Source organism: Daphnia magna, linkage group LG6, assembly GCF_020631705.1.
Source record: "Daphnia magna isolate NIES linkage group LG6, ASM2063170v1.1, whole genome shotgun sequence".
Classification (NCBI taxonomy): domain Eukaryota; kingdom Metazoa; phylum Arthropoda; class Branchiopoda; order Diplostraca; family Daphniidae; genus Daphnia; species Daphnia magna.
This window is the reverse complement of record NC_059187.1, coordinates 5559738-5582401: the sequence shown is the minus strand read 5'-3', so window position 1 is coordinate 5582401 and position 22664 is coordinate 5559738. Positions and strand designations below refer to the sequence as shown.

The 22664-nt window shown below is 39.7% G+C and overlaps 2 protein-coding genes, 2 long non-coding RNA genes and 1 pseudogene across 4 annotated transcripts; 3 read left to right on the top strand and 2 right to left on the bottom strand.

Annotated features, from left to right (window-relative positions):
• Positions 1-8151: 8151 nt before the first annotated feature.
• Positions 8152-8746, top strand: LOC123473844. Its single transcript, XR_006648166.1, has 3 exons — positions 8152-8396; positions 8566-8603; positions 8700-8746. It is a non-coding gene; the product is annotated as an uncharacterized LOC123473844 (long non-coding RNA).
• Positions 8747-9073: 327 nt separating this feature from the next.
• Positions 9074-10558, top strand: LOC123473789 (annotated as a pseudogene).
• A 141-nt stretch (positions 10559-10699) lies between these two features.
• Positions 10700-14183, top strand: LOC123473788. Its single transcript, XM_045175128.1, has 5 exons — positions 10700-10827; positions 11003-11495; positions 11560-11674; positions 13003-13031; positions 13685-14183. The coding sequence occupies exons 1-5, from the start codon at positions 10731-10733 to the stop codon at positions 14181-14183; spliced, it is 1233 nt and encodes a 410-aa protein (XP_045031063.1). The 5' UTR covers positions 10700-10730.
• A 2540-nt stretch (positions 14184-16723) lies between these two features.
• LOC116923128 lies at positions 16724-17645 on the bottom strand. The gene is made up of 3 exons (XR_006647966.1): positions 17430-17645; positions 17179-17371; positions 16724-17120 (listed from the first exon to the last, which is right to left on the bottom strand). It is a non-coding gene; the product is annotated as an uncharacterized LOC116923128 (long non-coding RNA).
• Positions 17646-17879: 234 nt separating this feature from the next.
• On the bottom strand, positions 17880-20716 carry LOC116922885. Its single transcript, XM_045174966.1, is given in 6 exon segments — positions 17880-18157; positions 18217-19032; positions 19035-19162; positions 19226-19509; positions 19570-19880; positions 19938-20716. Coding segments are annotated over 5 exon segments (1488 nt in total). The 5' UTR covers positions 20068-20716; the 3' UTR covers positions 17880-18157; positions 18217-18397.
• Positions 20717-22664: the final 1948 nt, after the last annotated feature.

The window sequence follows — 22664 nt, the reverse complement described above, 5'->3', positions numbered from 1 at the left end:
GTAACCGTAATACGAAATGAGTTGTTCTACCGTTCCAAGGGTGTACTAGTGAGACCGAATTTCTTACCAGAAAGTTTCGTGTGCATTTTAGATTTAGAAGATGCTATGGATCGGTTTGATTCGTCTTCACTATGTCTTGGCTGTGACCCAAAGTTTGGTGAGCAACTGGCGACAATGAAAAGTGTCACTCAGGGGAAATTTAATTGGCGATCCAAGAGATGCCTAAAAGTTCTCGAGCGAGGCTCGACATGTCATTTTTGTCGGCATCTGAACGAGTTATTGCCAATTAAACAATCAAAAATGGAGAAGCTTATAAGCAGGAATAGAAAGCTTGAAGCCAGTATCACTGCGAAAGAAAAGCAGGTTAAAAGAAGAAATGATGCTGTTAAGGTATTTGTTCTAAAAACATTCGCTCTGTATAAAGTTATGGCAATTCAAATTTTGTATGTCTGTTTATTTAGAAACTCAGGGAAGAGATAATTATTCTCCGTAAAGATATGGTCAGGTCATGCAACCGTGTTTTGGCCGACAAACTTTCCAAGTTAGATCCACAGGTAAATGGGTAAACAGTGAATTAGGGTATGAGATGAATAGCATAGATTTTAACATTTTTGACAAATATTGCATTGGACCAATTTTACTTATATCGAGTTCCGTCATTCACTTTATTTACTAAAATCCATATTTTCATTTATTTTTGACAATCTTTTTTTATTAATTTACTTAAAATGTCGTTAGTTTCAATTTTGACTTACATTCTCACTATTTCATTTCTTTTCTACATTTTTTTAAAAGTGTTATTCACATAAAGTGCGTACTAATATAACTTTTTGAATATTCATTTGTTTTTTACAATTACTTTTTTCTCTTCTTCTTCAGGAACTATTGGTGGTAAAAACTATTTTAAAAAAAGCAGAATGTAAGAACGATAAAAGCATGCGCTACGATCCTGCTTTTATGCTGGAATGCATCATGTTAAGGATTAAAAGTAAAGCTGCTTACGATCATCTAAGGCTACAAAAGCTCTTGCCTCTACCTTGCCCCAATACCATTAGAAAGCTATTAAGTTGTATGACTTGCACTTTTGGTCTTAACGGTTATGCTTTAGATGGAATCAAAGTTTTTCTGAAAAACAAGCCAAGAGCCATGAGATTCGGTAGTCTTGTTTGGGACGAGATGTCGCTAGCCGAGTTAGTTAACTTTGATGCCAAGAAACTATTATTTGAAGGATTCATAGATTACGGTACTGCTGGGCTACTATTAAAAGAACAAAAAGAAGAATTAGCAGACCATGCCCTCGTTTTAATATTTCGACCATACCGGTACTCTTGGATTCAACCCATTGCCTGCTATGCGACAAAAGGAGCCTGCAAAGGTGAATTGTTGACCGAACTGATGGCAAGAGCTATTACAGTATTGGACCAGAATGAAGCAATTGTGAAGTCAGTAGTCTGCGATGGAGCCCAATCAAACAAAGCCGTCATGAAGACTTGTGGTGTGGTAGGAAAGTACGACAGGATTGCCAACACCTTTGTCAATAAAGCTACACCAATGGAAGTGGAAATGTGCCCGCCAGATCCAGACATTGCAGTGAATCCAAGTCTATCGAAAGAATCGCTGGAATCAAACTCATGCGCCTTGTCTCGGAACGAAGTAGCATGCGATCACAAAGATGATGTCACTTCATTTGGACATCCGACGGCAGACGGAGAATTAATCTATTTTTTCATTGATGTGCCTCATCTATTGAAATGCATTAGGAATAACATTTTCAACGTAAAGGAGGTTCAGGTATTAGTAGCAATAAGAAATGTTTACTAGCATTATGTTATCTTATTTCTTTTAGTTCAAAGGAAAAATAGTTCGGTTTTCTGACTTCGAGTTGTTATACAATACTAGTAAAGTTCCTGGCACTCCACTGTCTATTTTAAGCAAGCTTACGAAAGCTCACCTTTATCCTACTTCTTTTGAGAAAATGAATGTGAAACTGGCGGCACAGATATTATCCGATTCCGTTGTTTTAGCAATTCAATATTTCTCTTCTTTGCCTACGACGAGAAATATGTTCACAAATGAGAAAAGTATTTATAATTTCATATAACTCTGCATATAACAATTAATAATTTTTTACGATACAGATTTTGGTCCTGGTACAAAGGGGGTCGTTGACTTAATAAACAAATCGTTTGATATAATGAACGGTCGATGCTCGAAGCAGGCAATCAAAAAGGGGAATAACTGGAGTTTGAAAAAAGCCGTAAGAATATTTATATAAATGGAATAATTTTTATTTAATCAATATTTTCTGATAATTTAAAGATATTAGAGGAGCTTCTTGAGTCTCTCTGGGAAACCGAATTAAAGAGTGATGAGACTGGAATTCCATCTTTTGCATCTCAAACTACCCTACAAGCATTGAGGATGACTGTATTTAGCACAATTGAACTCACGGACTATCTCCTCTCTGACGAAATAGGATACGATTTTATTTTAACGGGGAAATTCAATCAGGACTGTGTTGAAGTACTATTACTGGCTTAACCAAAACAAAAATCCTTTATTAATTTCTTCTTTTTATTTGCTTTAACGAAGCGCTTTTTTGGCATAATTCGTGCTGCTGGTGGCGGTCAAGAAATGCCAACTGTCCGGTCGTTTCTTGCACTATTCAGAATGCTTTCTGTTTACTATCCTACAAGAGAAATAACAAGAAATAGGGCAAATGTTGACCAATTGGAACAAATGAAACTTCTGACGACTTACAAACAGAATATGCTGGACAGATTTAAAGCTGAGGAAAAAGAGACGAAGAGAAGGCGCGAGGGTTTAAAAAGTAAACTCGCTAAAGGAATTCAATTTTTAGATTACGATGCACAAAATGAGAAGTCGTACGACAAATATTTGGAACATGTCGTGTACGATCTCGCTGGTTATATGCTTCACGCAAGAAGAAAATTAATAGGAAAATGTGATGACTGCTGGAAGTCGTTGCTCACTAACGACCAGTTAAAGCCAGACAGTTTTTACGCAGACAAATTGGTGGTATTGAAAAGCAAAGGCGGTTTGAAAAGCACAACAAAAAATATGTTTGCTGTGATTTTAGAAGTCGAAAAAGTTCTAATCAAACACTTTGCATCACAAGATGCATACATTCGTGATTCATTCGACTCAGTGATATAAAAAATGTCAGAAATGAAAGTGCATCGTATATGCTGTAAATTGCATCGCGAAAAACTTGTATCTAGTCTCATATACGAGTACATCGTTATTCGTTATCGATTCCAAGGAAAATGGAAAAAACAAGAAGAGGCTGCAAAGGCAGATTCTGTCCGTCATACGCAAAGAAAACTGTCGAAGATATCGCAACAGGATAAAAAATCTTCAAAAGTCGTTGCTCAATCGGATTTGAAAAAGAAAAAGAATGATGCAAAAATAATGCATGAAAAGAATCGAAAGAAAAAAGAAATCTCTCCAAAAATCATAAATAATATTCCACTTCATGTAAAGGCAAAGTCTAATGTAATTGAAATTGTTCCTGTCCTGCGAATAAGTGCAAGGAAAAAAACTCCCAAATTAACCAAAGCACAGCAAGCAGAAAAGGAAGTGTGAAAGGATTTGCAATTTTTTAATTTATTATCTGATGTTGAAAAAAAAACAAACAAATAAAATGTGTTTTCAGTTACTCATTTTTGTTTATTCTATTTTTAGATAATTAAAAATGAATTTGAAGATATCAATCTTCAAATTTCTGCTGTAGTGTAGCCGATAAGCGGAGAAATCTAGATCTACATCTCTAACACAAGACATTCAAATAAATCAAATTGGCAATGTTGCGAAAGGCGCAAATTTCAAAAAATTGTGAATTTCAATCACAAATTTAACATATAAATAATTGCCTAATCTAGATGAGTTAGGTATTTAAGGATAGGGAATTAAATTAAGCTTAAATGAAATCCATTTCTGGACGCATTGATTGGTAATTTTATAAATAACGAACGAAAAACCCCAATTTTTACTATACCCCCGAGAGGCGATGGGCCTCCTATACTAGCGAACCTGGCGGGGAATCTTGGGACCCTTTACTAAACACCCGCCGTTTCTTCCAAGAGACTGGGATAGCGCGAGAGTGTACCTTTCCTATTATATCGTGATTAAACCTAGAAAATGTTTTTTTTATTTGTAATGTACTTCCATTGATGTAATATACGTAATATTTTGCTGTGATGAAAAAGAGAAACAGAAAGTGCGTACGTACACACTTTCTCATTTTTAATGATTAACTTCGTGTATCGGGTTCAGCAACAAATATTGTGCCACGGGAACAGTGCTGAGGGCAACAAGGTCATCTCTCTAGCAGTTGCAAGACCCTTCTTGTATTGTTCTTATGGGGCGCCACGAAGTGGACCAAACCGGCAAAGTGGGAAGCTTCTCCCATCGCACGACTTGTCCCACTTCGTGGACCGCTACTGTACACCCTAGTCCATAAATATCTACCCCCCCCCCAAAAAAAAAATCGTCTACCGCTGCAAAATTGTTTTTGCGCATAGTGTTATGCATCGGCACAGCGAGTATACAAAGAGTAAGAAACATTTTTTTCGTCACAAAAATAAGGGGTGGGGGTTAGAAAAATGAAAAGGGTTGACACTGGTTATTTTAAGAGAAAATCCGGCCCAATTGTCTTGAAAATGGCACGTGTAGTGGAGCGCTTTATAGGGCCTTTGCCCTATTGCCCTTTTAAGTTTCATCGAAATACTTATCGTTTAACTCCAGCCATTCGCATCGAAATAATTCAGCTTCATCGAAATGGAGTTGGAAAGGACAGAATTGCGCAACTTTTAAATATCAATAAAAAATCAGTCCAACTTTGGATAAAACGATACAATGAAAAGAGAAATTTAGAACCCAAGGTTAATTCGGATGGAAGACCAAGTTTGACAACAAAAGACGAAAACTTCTTACTGGCTTGTTGAGGTTACTATAATATGTCACGACTCTTTCATCAAAATTTTAAAAATTGTTTCATAATATGACAGCGACCATGAACAACTTCGAAAATTCACTAGATATTGCTGGAAGAGTTGGTCTTGGCCACTTATTCAAACAATCTATATCACGAAATCTATCAAATGCAGGAATAACCTCTCGTATTGCAGCAATAAAGGATATTCTTTCGGATGAACATCGAGCTGCGCGACTTCACTTTGCGAGACGATATGTCAAGTATCCATTGGAATTTTGGCGCTGGATGGTTTTCACGGACGAGAAATCGTGGTCCTCAGCATCGCACGGCCAATTACGAGTTCGTCGATTACCAAATAAAAGATTCGCAAGAGAAAATATTTATTCAATTAAGCGAAGTGGGAGAACGACCGTCAGTGTTTGGGGAGGGATGTAGTTGGGTGGACTCACTCCACTGTATCGTGTTATGAACAACTTGACATCCGCCCAATACTTGACAAACGTGTTGGAAGGAGTTTTACTTCCATACGTTGAAGAAGTTTTCCCAGCGGGAGAGCCCGTCACGTTCGTGCAAGACAAGTAAAACTCGATAACAATTTCACTTAATTTATCTATTAATAAGGTCTCTTTATTTCAGTTCGACGATTCATAACGCAATTAATACTAGAAATTGGTTAGCTCAACACGCACAGCTAATTGCGCTCGATTGGCCTACAAAAGGTGCGGACATGAACCCAATCGAAAACGTTTGGGGATACCTTGTCTCTAAACTAACAAATTCGAGATCTCCCGAAGGAATGCCCTTTCACGCCCGGGATTCAAATAATGCAAACCAGTTATTTGATTTGGTTAGCTATAAATGGGGGAAATTGATGACTGATGAAGCGTATCTTCAAAATCTGATTGAAAGTATGCCTATTCGTCTTCAAAGTGTTATTGATGCACAAGGTGGTTGGACTAGATTCTGATTAAAAATTCACCTTTATTCTTGTCTGCCAGCTGCCATAACATTAAGTTATAATTTATTTGACTTCCTTGTTTTTCTGAAATATTACAATTATCATTTGATTCCTTTGAAATACATTATTTTTATTTTTGTGAAGCTTTTGTATGGCTTAAAAAATATGCATGTCGCACATCCTTCCCATTTATTTTGCGACGAAAAAAGGTATCTTTTCGCGCCTTTTTTTTGGGGGGGGGGGGAGTAGATATTTATGGACTCGGGTGTACCACATAACTAATGGCGAACATTCCGAAAACTTAAGCTACGTCGGAGCCCCACTACGTTTACACGGGTGTTCGTTCAGGATCACATTCGTTTTCTATTCAGAAAACGGGGTCGGCCATGTTGCAAATTGACTTTGCAATCCTACTCCCTCTCTTTTTTGACCGTCTCGTACCCTTTCTCCTACGAACAACTTCTCTATCTTCTCACCTAATAACCCCCTAATTTTGGCGCGCAGAAACAAAGAAAAAGAGCGTGGGGGAGGAAAGGGTATAACGAAAGGGGAAAGGACAAGACAGCTCGTGGGGGCCGTCGCAAGCAAAAACTGGACCAGGAAGGTTGTCTCAGAAACCTAGGACAAACTACTCTTTTCCATTGTTAGTCTCCACTCTTTCAACAAATACAAATTGTTTCCAACCAGCAATCATTCTTCAATCGTTATTCCCTACAAATGTGGTAATTCAGACTAGTTGTTAGTGCTGTCAGTGCTGTTACCATGTAATGCTGTGTGTGTGTGTCATGTAAGCTGTCTATGACTGAATACATCCCTTAAACCCAGTGAATCTGTTACATGGTGGAGATTCAGGGTAGATGTAAAGAACCGGCTGGCCATGGTACAACGACATCAGAAGACGCAGAGTCAGTGCAGAACCAGTGTACGAACCCGGAGACCTAGTGTTAATCTTTCGCCCGCAGCGGAAGAAGGGGCTCGCGGAAAAATTACTGCATCAATACGTGGGGCCCTACAAAGTGATCAAGCAGGTCACTGAGTTGAACTACGAACTTCGGAAACCAAGTGGGAAAAACACTCTTGTGATGCATGTGTCGCAAATGAAGAAGTTTGTTGTGGAATAGGACGAAGAGTCCGATAGCGACGAAGAAGTTGAGAAGCTAGAGCATGCCGACACCGACTTGGATGTCAAGCGTACCGACACCGATTTGGATGTCTAGCGTGCCGACGCCGACTCGGGTGTCACGCGTGCCGACACTGGCTCGGAAGAAGCACGCGCCGAAACTGAAGAGGGTCAATCCATGTGAAATCGACCAAAGGGTCTACCCCTATCTCGTACCATTTTTATCTCGTACCATCTATCTCGTACCGGTACGAGATCATCGGTACGAGATTGGAGCTTCTAAGCGGTCAGTACGAGATCATCGGCTCTTGACAGAAGATATATATTAAAAAACTTCTTCGTCGTAGAAGAGCCACTACTCTAACCAACCGCCCGGCATTGCTCCAAGCCGCTTAATGAAATCTGAGGGAAACTGGGCCGCCTTATATACGGTCGCAGGGGGTGAGCGCTGCGCCACCAAGCGGGGTTTGTCCTTTTTGGGTACGAGATTGTCGGTACGAGATTGCTTGTACGAGATTGTCGGTACCAGAGACTTAAATAAGAACGATTAAATAAATAAATAGATCAGGTTTAGCTCTACGTCCCCTCTTGTAAAATTTAATATTGCTTATTGTTTACTTTCTTGTTAAAATTTAATTTCCCGAAGTGATTTAGGGCGAGGCATTTTCCATTTTGGGTCGGAAGAAACGAATGAAATTCGCCTGTAGATTGGAGACGAAATTCGCCAAATGATGGATTTAGACTTTGAATAAATAAACTTACGGTAGAACTAATTCTGGAAAGAATCTTATAGATTACCAATTACGGATAAAAATGTTCTGTTAACGTTTTCATTCCATAGCATTCCATTTTTCGGAATTATTAAATTATTAAAAAATTGAAAAAAGAAATAAACGGCAGCAATAATTTCAACTTGGTAAAATAAAAACAAAGCAGACGGTTGCGGATATTGATATGTCTTTCCAAGTTTCCAGCATGCTTTACAGAAATTGCAGCTCAAGTTCAGGAAATCCAGCCAAGGAGCAAGGTATATATATATGAAAAAGATCACATCGGATTTGACGTTTCAGGCTCTTTTTATTCAGAAATCTACGATGAAGTTCAAAGTCAATTTGATGGATATGTAACTTCAATTGCCACAACTGATGAAGTTGAAGGAGAAGATTATGATGGAGCAGTTGCCATTGGAGGCAGGCAAACTTTCACAGCACCAGCTGCGATTCTCAATGATGTGGCAGGAGAAGACTTTCACCCATTTGCTGAACATCGGATATCAACTATTGCTGATAGAGAAGATGAATACAGAGCAATGCGTTGGAAGTTGATTATTTCCCCAGAACGTGTTGATTCATTTGCTGAAGGTAAATTTAATATTTGTTATTCATTTTGTATAATTGTGTGTTGTAATGCAATAGTGGAACACATTATTCAATTTAATCTTATTTTAAAATGAAGAAAGTCTGTGATTGTGAAGTAAACTCTTTTTGTTTATCTATATTCTCATATCGTGACCCAATGGCAAATTAAAAGAGTGCCATAGCAACCAGTTAAGTTAAAAGCTCTTGGAGGTGAGTAATCTAAGGCTCTCAAAGGGGAATTGTTACAAGAAACTATTAAGCATACTAGAAGCTAATATTAACCTAGAACAAGCTACTTAATTATAGGTGGATTATTCACTTGTGGGCCAGGAGCTGATCTGCTCAAATTCCCCTTCCGTAATCATAATAAATAACATAAGGTAACATAATAATAACCTTACTTTGAATTAAACCCATTTTTCTTTTTTATATTGCTATTCTGTGCAGGCGGTAAAACCCCAGACGTTGGATCTCGCACTTACGCTCACATTATTCGTGAACAACAGTTGCGTGCCGAAGAGCAAGAGGTAACAATAATGGATAATTTATGGTGTAGTTGGGATTGTACGTGTAATCATTTGTATTTATTTTTAGGTCCACCGTAAGCTTACCGACAAAGGATGGTACATTAAAAGCTGTATCCGTACCATCGGAATTATCACAAATTCAAATCATGAATTTGTGCTCCGAAGCCGATTGAAAACGAGAAGCCACCAAATCAAGACGGATCAGCAGCTAACACTTTTGTAGGTTGGCGACCCTGGCGATGCTTTTAACGCGGACATCATCCTCGGTCATTTGGGCAAAATGGGATGGTTTCAAATCAAGTATCTTTTTTGCATCGGATATGGCCTGCTCTTTCCAACGTCGTTTATCCTTATTTACGTCTTTGTGGGAGGCGTGCCTGCTTACAGGTAACATTTTAAATTCAAAGAATGTAAATAACAAATGAAATGGGAAATGCCTTGTAGCACATATTTCTGCTGTTCTTTTTTATCCTTGGAATAATGCGCGCTCATTTTATGCGCGGACAGGTGTTTTGTTGATGGTTGCGATGATCCAATTGATCCAGAGTACAAAGCCGATTGGCTAAACGGAACTGCCCTCAACAGTCTTCTGGCAACTCCTCGTGCATGGCGCTGTAACTACCAGGATTTTGATACCATACCGAATGCTACCACCCCGGAGTGTGCATATAAAAATTACACGGTCAACGCCACTTGCCACAACTGGATTTTCGACAAGTCTGTTTTTACAAGAACAATCGTTACTGACGTAAGATACAGTTGCCCGTTTAAATATCCATACATTCTACAAGTTAATTTAGTTTAAATATTTTTTTCCCAGTACCTTCTCGTGTGCGATGAATCATGGAAGATTAACTTTGGTTCGTTCATCACAAGGCTGGGAGTTTTGCTGGGTGCTTTTTTCCTCGGGCCCTTGCCAGATTTGTAAGTGCGCAGTTCCACGGAGGAACATCGCGTAGTTTGGACATTTATTCCTCAATTGTGAATCATTTCTAGAATAGGACGACGCACGTCAGTTGTTGTACTGGGGACGTGGATGGCGGCCTTTGGCATAGGTTCGTGTTTCGCTCCTAATTTTGACGCGTTTGCAGGACTTCGATTTCTTACTGGTATGGGAGGTGTTGCTGTTTTACAAGCCCTCATTATTTGGGGTAAGCCAATAAAGAATTTGAGTGTCTAAGAAAAAATTTTCATGTAATATTTATGTTTATGAAGGATTGGAAGCACAGGCTCCAGTAATGCGAATCAAATTTATTTGTCTCATCTATTGCTTTCAATCCATTGGAAATCTTATTAGTGGATTACTGGCATATTTTATCCGTGATTGGATAATATTGCAGCTCTGCCTTTTTGTGCCGATGGGGACAATGGTAGTTACATATTTGTAAGTTTCATTCACGTTTTGTTACCCTAATTATTTATAGCTCCAGTTGTTTGACGATTTTCTTGATTAGCATTTTGCCTGAATCGACTCGCTGGCTAACAGTTAAGAAGAAATATCCTGAAGCCAAGGAAATCTATGAAAATGCAGCCAAATTAAACAAGAAAACCATTCCTGCTTACTTACTGGTCATTTCTAAGAAAGTTACTGTTGACTTTCCGGTGGCTGGACATGACATGTCGGTAGATGATAGTTGAAGCCTCTCAGAATTCTCTTCGAGCAAACAAGCGCCATGGGATTGTTACAAGGGTTGCGTCTGGAATGACCAAGGGTTGCGTCTGGAATGATCTTGGCTTGCTTTGCTTTGACGTCTTATATAAGAAGACAAAATTGAGAACTACGACAGTTGTGTTTCATCTTTTGCCAAGAATGGAGTGTCTCGTGTGTAAGATAGCGTTTAAAAAGGCAGATCAGAAAATTAAGTGCAATCAGTGCGAGAAATCGGTTCACCGACGCTGTTTTACATGTAAGTTCAGTCTTTGCTCTTAACTGTTTTGTATTCTACTTATTACTGAAAGATTTGAAAAGTATGAGATTGCAAGAGACTATTTTCTATGTCATTATTTCTTGTTTGCTGAAAACTTGTTTGTGAAATTGATGTCTTCCTATGATTTTTACTGATTTTTTTTTATTTACTTCAGCGATTGACAAGGATTGCTACAAGATCGCAAAGCGGGACAATTTGTTTACATGTTTTTCTTGTGAACTGGAAAGTATTCCCTCAGCCGCCGTTGAAGCTAATTCGATTCCGCTCCAGCAATCACGACCTAAACGGAACAGAAAACCGAACCCTCGTTACGACCAAAGTTCTCCGAAAAGGCGAAATGCAGCAGTTATTCCTTTCTCGGATTCAGTTATCGCTTCAACGTCTTCAACTACAAACATAATTGCCAATGAAACATTTACTATTCATAGCTCCTCTAACCACTCAGTCGTCCTTGAAGAAGTTGTCCCTCCAATGCCGTCAATAAATATGGACTTTCCAGATATTCCACAGGAATTACTTGACATGGCAGTTGCCAATATGTCTCTGAATGACTCTGCAATTAATCCTTTTGATTTTTCTTTTAGATTAGACACTTCACTTCACCCGCCAAGCCCAGTTAGACCAGAAGATAATTCCACAGCTAGCAGGTATACAATTAAAAAATGTTTATTGCAAACGAAGTAACTAATAATATTTTGTCTTATCACTTAGATCATCCTTTGAATCAGAGAATGGAGATACTGTTCATTCGCCTCGTCACGTTACTCCGGTCCCCATCAGAGAGAAAAGCCTGATTTACGAGGAGCCAATCACACCAGCAATCCGGGTGAAACACTTTTATATTGAATTTGGGGCTTCGATAAGGGGAAAGGATCAGTAATTGGATGGAATAGGTAATCGATATGGGAGAAAAAGCGAGAAACCCACTAAAAGTGGAGTAGTCACTTGGCTATGTACGAGGCGTGGTTTAAAAGGTGAGAAATCCTGTGCAGCGTTTGTAAAGCAAAAGGGAGAAGAATTTAAGGAAGGTGAAAAGGGTCATAGTCACCTTCCCGATCCCTCTCTGATTTTGAAAGTTCCCTTAGTAAAAAAAGTTAAAGAAATTGCACTCTCCAAAAAATTTGAATCTGCTAAAGCTATTGCTGAAGAAGCACTTGTCCCAGCTGCTATGCCACATCCAGATTTAGATCTACCGCACCCAGATAATTTAGCTAAGGCTGGCAATTACATCAGACAAAAGGACAGGCCTCTACATCCAACCACCCTCCAATTTGAATTGCAACACCATGCTCTGCCGAAGGATTTTTTTGTTGGTGACATCACTGTAGGGGATAGACGGCACATTTTGTTCGCCAGTAAAGAGCAGTTAAGGGATTTGCAAAATATGCGTAGATGGTATGTTGACGGGACTTTTCATGTGGCTAAACTTCCATTTAGCCAGTTGTTCACCATCCATGGGTTTGTCACGAAGAATGGAAAGTCAAAACAGATTCCATTGCTCTATGTGTTGATGTCCGGTCGCGAGCTAAGCGATTATGTCGCGGTCCTTGAAAAATTAAAATCTCTTTTTGATCCCGAGTACGAACCTTGCTTAGAAGAAGTGGTCTTGGATTTCGAAACAGCGACCAAAAGAGCATTTGAAGATGTTTTCCCTGATACGAAGATTTTTGGTTGCAATTTTCATTGGACGCAAAGTGTGTATCGTAATCTAAAAAGACTTGGATTTTCAGTAGCTTACAGGACCGATTCAAAAATCAAAGAGTTAGTGCGGGAAACATTAGCTTTGCCATTCGTTCCATATCAAGAAATTCAAGGTTGTTTAAAAAACTGAAGGATCGATCAGTCCAATTAGTTGATGATTTGATTGCATTAAACGAAGAGAGAACCGACGATAATCTTCCACCATTACCTATTACAGATCTGAGAACGTTATTTGACTATGTCGAGAAACAGTGGATTACGAGTCGTGTTTGGTCTCCAGATACTTGGAGCGTCTTTTTTCAAGAAGTGCGGACGAATAATGATGCCGAAGGGTGGCATTACCGGGTAAACATGCATGCTCCTAAGAAGGGCGATTTGAACCTATATCATCTAATTGAACTTCTCTATAAAGAAACTCAGATGAATTTGATTAATAAAAGATTGTTGTTACAGGGTAAAGACGTCAGGAGTCAGAACAAAGTGTATATTGTAAGGATCCGCCGACCAAATCAAAATTCAAACGGTAAAATTTAACGCGTTGTTTTTATTGCCCTGTTTTGACCCCAAACTTGTTGCCCCGAATGACCGACTTTCTACTTTTATTACTCTAACGGTAAAGTCAGCCTTCTTCCGCCGACCTTATATTTTTGAACACGCCTGACCTCGTTTGACTTTAAATTCGACTCTCTGCGTTGCCGTATAAAAGACGGACAAATTTCACCAGCAGGGGAGAGTCACCAGTCGACCAGCGAGGAGTCAGTGAGTCAGTCTTCCTCCCTCCGTCTGTTATCTTTTCCCTTTTGTTTTTGCCGCTGTGTTTTGAAATGTAATTGGTGTCAAATTTAAATAAACATCATCACTCCAATTGTTTCATCTGGTGGCAGCGAGGACGAACCCGCCGACCGAAGTCTTGGCCGTTACGGACGCGTTACCAAAAACTCTACTACAGCAGTTCTTCGCCGATGATGGCCCAAATTGAAGACAAATATTCTGTCACCGACATCAAAGAAAAACCTTTAAAGAAGAAAATAAAGGCATTGTGGTTTGAGAAATTCAAGAAACTAAAAAAATTTGTAAGTAAAACACTGAAAATTAAAATATCTCGACCTGTTTTTTCGGCTGCTATTGTCGCAAGCCGAGTCACCATTGAGAAAGCCTCTTCCCACCCGGAAAAACACCAAGACAAGGAAAATCACCAAAATGGAAACAGCATATTCGCGGATGAATCTGTCATACGACCATCAGAGTTGGAACATCAAACGACTGTAAGTTGCATTTTTTCCATCCCTTTTCCTGAACCAACTTGCGAAAACGCAGCTGTTACCACGTCGGCAAGTGAGGAAACAAAGGAACAAAAAATCGCTGTGACTTCCGACCACCTTGGTGACCACGAAGACCAACCCGGGCTGAAACATCTGGACCAGTTGGAGCTCTTACACTCGATCCTACACGATGCCCACTTGACGCCAGGCGACGATCAACGCGCTTCAAACGCCGTACACCAAGCCGAAACCTTCAGAGTCTTTGATCGCCCATGGCCAACGGCCAAAATTAAGAAACGAAGCAGAGGTTGCACGAAAGAGCCGTTGCTTTTTGCGCAAAGACGGTGCGTGCTTGTCTGCCCAGCCGCCTAAGCCCTCATCACCTAGACCACGCGAAGACCCGACCAAACCGACATTGGAAATTCAACATTACAATTCAAACCGATCCAATTTATTTCCTAACTATCTTAGACCCCCCTTCTCTTACATAGTTTTTCCACCTAAAACTAGTTCCCCTTTAAATTTGACACCTCCAAATTTATATAGACTACGGCAAAAGAAAATCAACTTCACTTCTATTCCCCCCTCTATACCTCCACTTAACCAAAGAGGACATTCTCATGCAAACCATTCTTTATCTTTTTTTATTTTGGAACAGCTGAAGTTTTATTGAGGTCATAATCTCGCTTCTTCTCTTATTGACACATCTGTTTGCGAAGCTGTGTTCTAGGTTTAGGCACACCTCTTGCAGAGGCAATTGTATCTGTACCGGGCTCCGGGCTCGAGGGCGTTACATATTTCCTTCGACGGAACACGCCACATTGAGCTCTGCGCTCCCAGACGTCCGCGTCACTACTCATTTTTTCATATTCATTATTTTGCTGTTTTTAATCTGATTCGTAAAGACTGTCTAGGCTTAGACACTTTGGCTTCAGATTTGTTTTATCGAGCTCCGCGCTCGAAGGCGTAAAAATTCCTTCGACGGAATGCGCCACACTGAGCTCCGCGCTCGTAGACGTCTGCGTCACCACTCTTTCTTCATATTCTTTGTTTTGCTGTTGTAAAATCTGATTTCAAAAGACCGTCTAGGCTTAGACACTTAACTTCAGATTATTTTTTATCGAGCTCCGTGCTCAAAGGCGTACGTATTTCCTTCAACGGAACACGCCACACTGAGCTCCGCGCTCCCAGACGTCCGCGTCACTACTCGTTTAATGCTGTATCTTTTCTCCTTCGCTGTATTTCATTCCAAATAAAAAAAAAAATGTCCCATTCCATCTGAGAAAGCTACCAACGCGATAAAACTCCTCGAATATTCCTGGCTTACTTTTTCTTCTCTTGAACTGCATGTTTTACTATGTTGAGAAAAGAGATTGCGAGACGCAATCTATTTTGACGGGGACCCATGTAAGGATCCGCCGACCAAATCAAAATTCAAACGGTAAAATTTAACGCGTTGTTTTTATTGCCCTGTTTTGACCCCAAACTTGTTGCCCCGAATGACCGACTTTCTACTTTTATTACTCTAACGGTAAAGTCAGCCTTCTTCCGCCGACCTTATATTTTTGAACACGCCTGACCTCGTTTGACTTTAAATTCGACTCTCTGCGTTGCCGTATAAAAGACGGACAAATTTCACCAGCAGGAGAGAGTCACCAGTCGACCAGCGAGGAGTCAGTGAGTCAGTCTTCCTCCCTCCGTCTGTTATCTTTTCCCTTTTGTTTTTGCCGCTGTGTTTTGAAATGTAATTGGTGTCAAATTTAAATAAACATCATCACTCCAATTGTTTCAATATGAGGACCAACGAGAGGATTAAAGATATTTGGGAGAAATATCAACACACCAAGGAATATACCGTAGATGACCTTCTGAAGTACTGCTCCAAGACTTATCGCATGCCCTGTGAATATGACCAATCTGATTAAGGTAATTTACAAATTTGATAAAGTCTAAACATCCATTTAAATAATCATTTATTTTATTAGAAGGCTTTCTTTGTCATCTGCAGCACTGGAAGCATCTCGTCTTTACTTGTTAGATGAGTTCAACTGCTTTTCTTGAAAACAAATTGAGAATCTATACAATCGTCAGTCAAGTCGTATAAATGTTCCAATAGTGTATTTTGATTTTTAAATTCAGTTGCTTCTTGCCAAAATACAGATATAACTACAATAAAGCAAGTTTTTTTTTCAGAACTATTGTTTCTAATAAAACTAAATCGTTCTTACTTAAGTATCTCGTACCGGCAATCTCGTACTGACAATCTCGTACCCAAAGGGAACGAACCCCGCTTGGTGGCGCAGCGCTCACCCCCTGCGACCGTATATAAGGCGGCCCAGTTTCCCTCAAATTTCATTAAGCGGCTTGGAGCAATGCCGGGCGGTTGGTTAGAGTAGTGGCTCTTCTACGACGAAGAAATTTTTTAAAATATCTTCTGTCAAGAGCCGATGATCTCGTACCGACTGCTTTGAAGCTCCAATCTCGTACCGATGATCTCGTACCGGTACGAGATGTATGGTACGAGAATAAAGTAGTACGAGATCGGAGAACACCGAAATACTAGCATGGGAATACCAGGAGACTGGAGAAGACAGAGAAGGCATTCTACCGAACGGCAGCCTCAGTGCTAATAATCGCAAAAGAACGTCCTAAAGATCCTCCAGCGCAAATTCACGGTGACTTAATTGAGTCTGCGGGAAGCCACATAAAAATTCAAGCAGTGTGTTGGGAATATAATCGCCCAACATACGACGACAACCCCATCCGGCCGCCGGACGACTGCACCCGCGCATTTGCGTGACTATTGTCTCAGGGGCCCCCGATAGGTGGCCCCAAACCCCCATTGTTTCCCCTCCTTTAATTGTTACACCCCCACTAAGTGACTGTAAATCTATCAGTGTAAAACGAACAGACGGTTGGAACAGACACAGTTCTTAGTGTCAATTTAATTACTCAACCTAAACTGTAAGTACGGTACGACACGCCGCCAAAAGTATTTACAAAGTTTACACAGTGGATGCGTCTCGAGACCTAGAACAAGTCAGAAATGCTCAAAGATTAGCAAGAGAAAAAAACCGTATAAGCCACGACGCCCAGTTTAACGCATACGAAGTTGGCATCGATACAAATTTTCTTCGGAAACTTGAGTATCTTCCTTCTGTCAACATGGCTTGTATGGACTTCAGTGAGTTATATATGTGTCGGCTGCCGTTGGACGCACCTGATTAAATTTCTGGGAAATAGCCAACTCCAGTTTCGGTGGCAAACGATGTCTAGTTAGTTTCACCTTCAGCATGGAGCAAATGGCATCTAAGCAGATAAATAAGATTAAAATACAACTCTTAAATAATATAAAAAAAACTCTTACCTTGTATTTGAACGTACTGCTCACGCGGAATAGGAATTTTCAAGTCGTTTCCATGCGTAGCTTTCGTACCACTTTTTTTGTGGAGACGCAGGTATTGCCGGGAATACAGCGTCCCAATAAGATTCAGGACAAACTTTCGCTCATCCACGGTACTCAATTTGGTAAGGTTTTCCTTTTTTATTGGAAACGCGTCCTACAACGATTTTTGTCTTGGTTACAATAGAAAAATAATAGGACTGCTGCGAACTTACCTTTAGAGCATGAAAAGCGTCCTCGTCCTCCTCCTCATCCTCGTCTTCCCCTCTTCCTCGTCGCCACTTTCTTCAGCCGATGAATTATTAGTTTGTTCGTCGACATGGCGGGAGCTCGTCAATGGAGCTGGAGACGATCGGGAAGCCGATTTTTTTTTAAATACAAAATAGATCTATTTAATTAATAAGTGTTTAACTTACCTCGTCAGAGGCTGCCTTTTGTGCCACTAAGGCTTCTTCCAGCAGCTTAACCTTGTCCTTTAAGCCTCGCTTACACTAGAGGGTTTTTTAAGCTTTTAAGCTTTTAATTTTAAGAAGTTAAGGTATTATTATAAGATATTATATATGTAATGCTTTTTATTATAAGATATTATTTAAGTATATTATATTATTAAAAGATTAAGGAACTAAAAGCTTAAGAAAAACCTCTAGTGTAAGCGAGGCTTTAGGGTACAGTTCTCCTCTGCAAGGTTCTCCGCAGTCATTTTCCATTCCTAAATAGGGGTTAACAAATTTTAAAAATTTATGTATTTAACAAATGAAAAAGAATGCACAATTTCCTGAGTCGTGCCAGCAGCAATTACTTGTTCATCAGTGGCTGCTCGGACAGCAACATTTGTCTCACCCACTTCAGCCTGCGACTCATCTATGATGAGAGGCTGGGGGGACATAGACTGATCCTCTTCCATGAAAGCTGACAAAGGGTCATTGCTTACCGGATCCATAGCCTAATCCAAATACAATTAATTAATTAATTTTATATGACTTATGATTAGGATTAACTAACCTTTGAACTTGTACACACTGTTGACAGAGGCGGTATACGGACGATTCGGCAAATTTGACGTTTGCCGAATTGGTTTTTGCCGAATTGGTTGACTTTGTTTTTTTTCCGAATCGTACATACCAATTCGGTAAAAAGCCAATTCGGCAAAATTGTTTAAAATGCCGTTGTAAGGCCAGTGGCGCTAGCTGTGTGGGTTTCGGGTAATTAATTTTTGTTCAAAGTCTGTAACAAACTCCTTCACAGCACATTCACCACCCAACAATTCCAGAATCTTTTCGAAAACCTTGCGGTAATCTCTTTGAGTCCTTCCCGACATAAACACAAAACAAAGTGGAACCTGCTTTAACTGCCCATTCTTTTTTAGAAACCCATGGAGGGAAAATAGTTGAGTGAAAGGGAAGTTTATGATTTTAAAGGTTCCGTCGGCATACCATCGAACGGCAGTTTTCAAAAGCGCTAGTTGTTCGTCAGTCATGAAAATTAAATGACGTTTAGAACCAACTACAACTTCTCCTTTAAAAAACGAAGTGGACATTAAGTCCATTTTGATTTGAAAAAAAAGATCAGTTGGGTTTTCAGCAGTGAGCTTTGCTTTTACCCGATTTACAGCCCTAGCTAACGTTGTGGGGTTAATTGGGTTCCAATTTGGGTTATCATCAAGGGCCTTAACAACCATGGGCTCAACGACTTTTAGGGCAGGTTCGTTAATATGAGATAAGGCATACTTTTTGGCTTCGGCAGCAAGAACCATGTTGACTTTATGGTGGGACTTTGCCTTGCACGAATGCGGGTGATGCTCCGCAAATTTATCTCCAATTGGGAAACTAGTCCACGACAAGGATTTTTATTTGGCCGGTAGTTGCAGCGCCACATGACAGTTCCATTTTTTTTCGTGTTGCGAATTCCGAGACCACGATCAGTGTCGTCGATCAGCATAGGGCGTAGTCTAGGCGGATAATTTTAATTTTAATTAGTAATGAACCGAAACAACAGCCAAAATTATCAATACCTTTTGCCTGCTGCTGGCTCAATGTGCCATTTTCGTAAACCATTTCCTCTGTGAGATCGATCACCTGATCTTGATCGTTCCTGAACAGGCAAGGACGGCAGACTCGATTCCTGAGTAGCAACAGGCCTGGCAAAGAAGCTAGTCTTTTCCATATGAGCACTTAACGCATTTATTTCTGAGTTGCCATCAGCAGCAGAACTTATTGATATCATCTGGATATCATGAGGAGCACTTGACGCATTTTTTTCTGAATAGCCATCAGCAGCAGAACTTGTTGATATAATCTGCGCAAAATTAATATTATTAAATAACAAAAGTAATTTAATTTGAACTTTAATTCGTACCGGAAGCCCTGCCAATGCATTGGCTAATTCAATCTGAGGCGTTATCATAGGAAGGCAAATTCCATCCATTCCAAGGATTGGAGTAAATGGTATGACGTCAGTAGAATGCGTAGTTGGTCGTGCATGGAGGTTTTTATTTGGGCTTGAGTGTAACGGCCCTAAAGTAAGTTTGAATGTTCGCGCATTTTTCACCACTTGTGCGGCCTGAGCCATGAGTTCGACTTGAGGCACAACAGTAGGGCATTTTGCACACTGAAAGTCAAAAGTCTCGTTGTTCTTGTTCATAAGTACATAAGTTGCTTTTGAAAGAACTAAAAAGGACATGTATCACATACTTTTCAAAATAATAGATAAATAATCAATTCTACCTTTTCCCCGTTTGTTACCAGGAATGCAGGAAAGATGAACAGGACCCTTGCATTCCACACACGAAACATACTGAATGATTCTACCAGTAAATCCATCATTGCAAATAACGCAAATTTTGTCATCACCCATTTCAGAGATAAGGGCTTAATAAGAATCACAATCAACTTCACTTGACGTTAGAATAAGGTAGACTAAGTAGTAGGCACAGTTGCCGAATCGACTTTTGCCGAATCGGTAATTTCATAGGTGACAATTCGGCAACTTTGCCGAAATGGTTTTCGGCAATTTGCCGAAATGGTTTTTGCCGAATCGTCCGACATTCAAAAAAATTGTTGCCGACAAATACTCAAAAGGACAAAAACTCAAAATACACCGCTCAGTGGCCCATCAATCACGATTGCTACCATGACAAGGACCGACTAGAGTATGGCGAAAAAAATTTCCAAAAACAATAACAAAAAACCAGCTCAATTTCCCATAAATCACGATCGCTATCATGAAAAGGACCGATAGAGCGAGAATTTCACCTCCAATCAATAATTAAATGTCAGATGCCTTTTGATGACAACGAGTTAGAACCTGGCAAAATGTTAGGCCAAACAGGCGTCAAGAGTCAACTGGGTAGTGCCGTGCGCAGCCATGCGGTCAAAAACGATACTGTCGTGACGTCACATAAGCTGCAATACACAATCACTCTGGTCGGGAAATTCACCAATAAATTGTCACGATAAATGTACTAACATTGAACCAATTACCATCTGCGCCATGTGATGAACTTAGAATGAGAGAAATAGGATGCGGCTTGGATCAACGTGTATTGGATACACCTGCGTGAGGGAAGGGGTTCTCCCCTATATATAGAGCCGACGGGTGCGGTGTTGCCAGATGGCGTCATCACAAGAACTATAATTTTCCTTAATAAGAATCACAATCAACTTCACTTGACGTTAGAATAAGGTAGACTAAGTAGTAGGCTATTCTTTTATCAGTGTATTCCACAGTATTTGCCGCCAATTTACATTTGCACAGTTGCCGAATCGACTTTTGCCGAATCGGTAATTTCATAGGTGACAATTCGGCAACTTTGCCGAAATGGTTTTCGGCAATTTGCCGAAATGGTTTTCGGCAATTTGCCGAAATGGTTTTTGCCGAATCGTCCGACAGTCGACAGAGGCGGATTAGTGGCTTTGCATTTTCTCTTTGGCCTGGAAGACATTGTACTTAAAACTACAAAATTAGGATGTGTTAGAAAAATAATATAGAAATAACTCATATACACATCTATCAAATTACCTTGTATATGAAGTCACTAAACAATTCACCACACGTGTCAAGTTTGAATTTTGATTCTTTGGGCCTGTTGTCTGCTGTGTATATATACGTATAGTGGTACACGATCGCTTTCCACGATATACCGTGGTAGTCGACCCATTCCACGATAATAGGCTTCTCCCCTTTGGGGGCGGAGCAAGCCATTCCACGATGGTTTTCCACGATATACCGGTACACGGTACACGGTACGCGTACACGATATACCGCGGCCCGAACATAGCAGGTAATTTACCAAATCAAGATTGGTTAACAGTGGCATTTTTTCTGCGATGCTTAGTCCATTGTACCAATACTCTTCGTGAATTGTATAGGGGCAATCACAACCTACTATTAATAGTTTTGCTGCATACCTACGTTTATCTTCCTGATTAAATGTCGAAACATAAAGAGACAAGTAAGTTTGTTTAATGACTTGATTGGTGTCGCGTGTGCGACCAATCAAACGGATGTTTGTTTAGTGGCGTGATGTGCGTCACACGTGTGAATCAGACAGCAGGTGTTCAATTGGGTCAACGCTAAGATGTCTACGACAAATGGTTACTATGCGGATTACAATATTCAAATAATATGCAAAAGAAGAGTAAATGCAAGAGAGTAAAATGTAGACATAATTATATACCAAGGGAGAGTAAACATAATAGAATTAGAATGTGGGTATCATAATTAAATGTATTTGTAGGCCTTCATTACAATAAAAAGACAAAGACGATTGAAAGTTGTTCAAGTCATAATTTGTCACCCCTTTTTATCAATGGATGGCTTCACTGTCAGTTCTTTATAAAAATACATTTCACATAAAAAATTAACAAATTTGTTTAATCATTTGTGTTCTATATTATTACACATTTTTGTTTACGGTAAGTACATTTATACATTAATATCTTAAGAAATTGTAAGCTACACAATGCGCGTGATCGTGATACGCACGCAAATTGCGTACTGTATATATCTTATGTATATATTCTATAGATATTAATAAATAACTATACAAATATATGAAATAACATATATTTTTACAATATCTAACAGATATATTTTTACAAATATGCATCAGCTAGATAGGAATATATCTTGTAGATATCACAGCGATATCATGTTCTTCTTGGGACTGGAAGAAACTCCTTTGTCCAAAGAAGTGTTCCTCGTCTTTTTTTTTTTAAGCTACCATTGGTTTTTTTTTTCGAATCACCATTCTATGTTTAAAACCATGCCTTTCTCCTCCCACCTAGCAAAATTTCGCACAGTTCATGAAGATAGAGTGAACAAAAATTCCCAGTTCATGAACAACGTTCACGCACAGGAAGTGTATATTTTTCTCCCTATTGCCGCCCTCAGTTCGTGAACAGTTCACGAACAAGAGTGAACAAAAGACCTTCCCAGTTCATGAACGGGGT

What these genes read in the sequence shown, in the direction of transcription:
- LOC123473788 (XM_045175128.1), top strand. Translation starts at nt 10,731, where the DNA reads ATGGAGTGTCTCGTGTGTAAGATAGCGTTTAAAAAGGCAGATCAGAAA. An exon ending in GATAATTCCACAGCTAGCAG is followed by an intron (nt 11,496 to 11,559) that starts GTATACAATTAA and finishes CTTATCACTTAG; the next exon opens with ATCATCCTTTGAATCAGAGA. An exon ending in CAATCACACCAGCAATCCGG is followed by an intron (nt 11,675 to 13,002) that starts GTGAAACACTTT and finishes TTGTTGTTACAG; the next exon opens with GGTAAAGACGTCAGGAGTCA.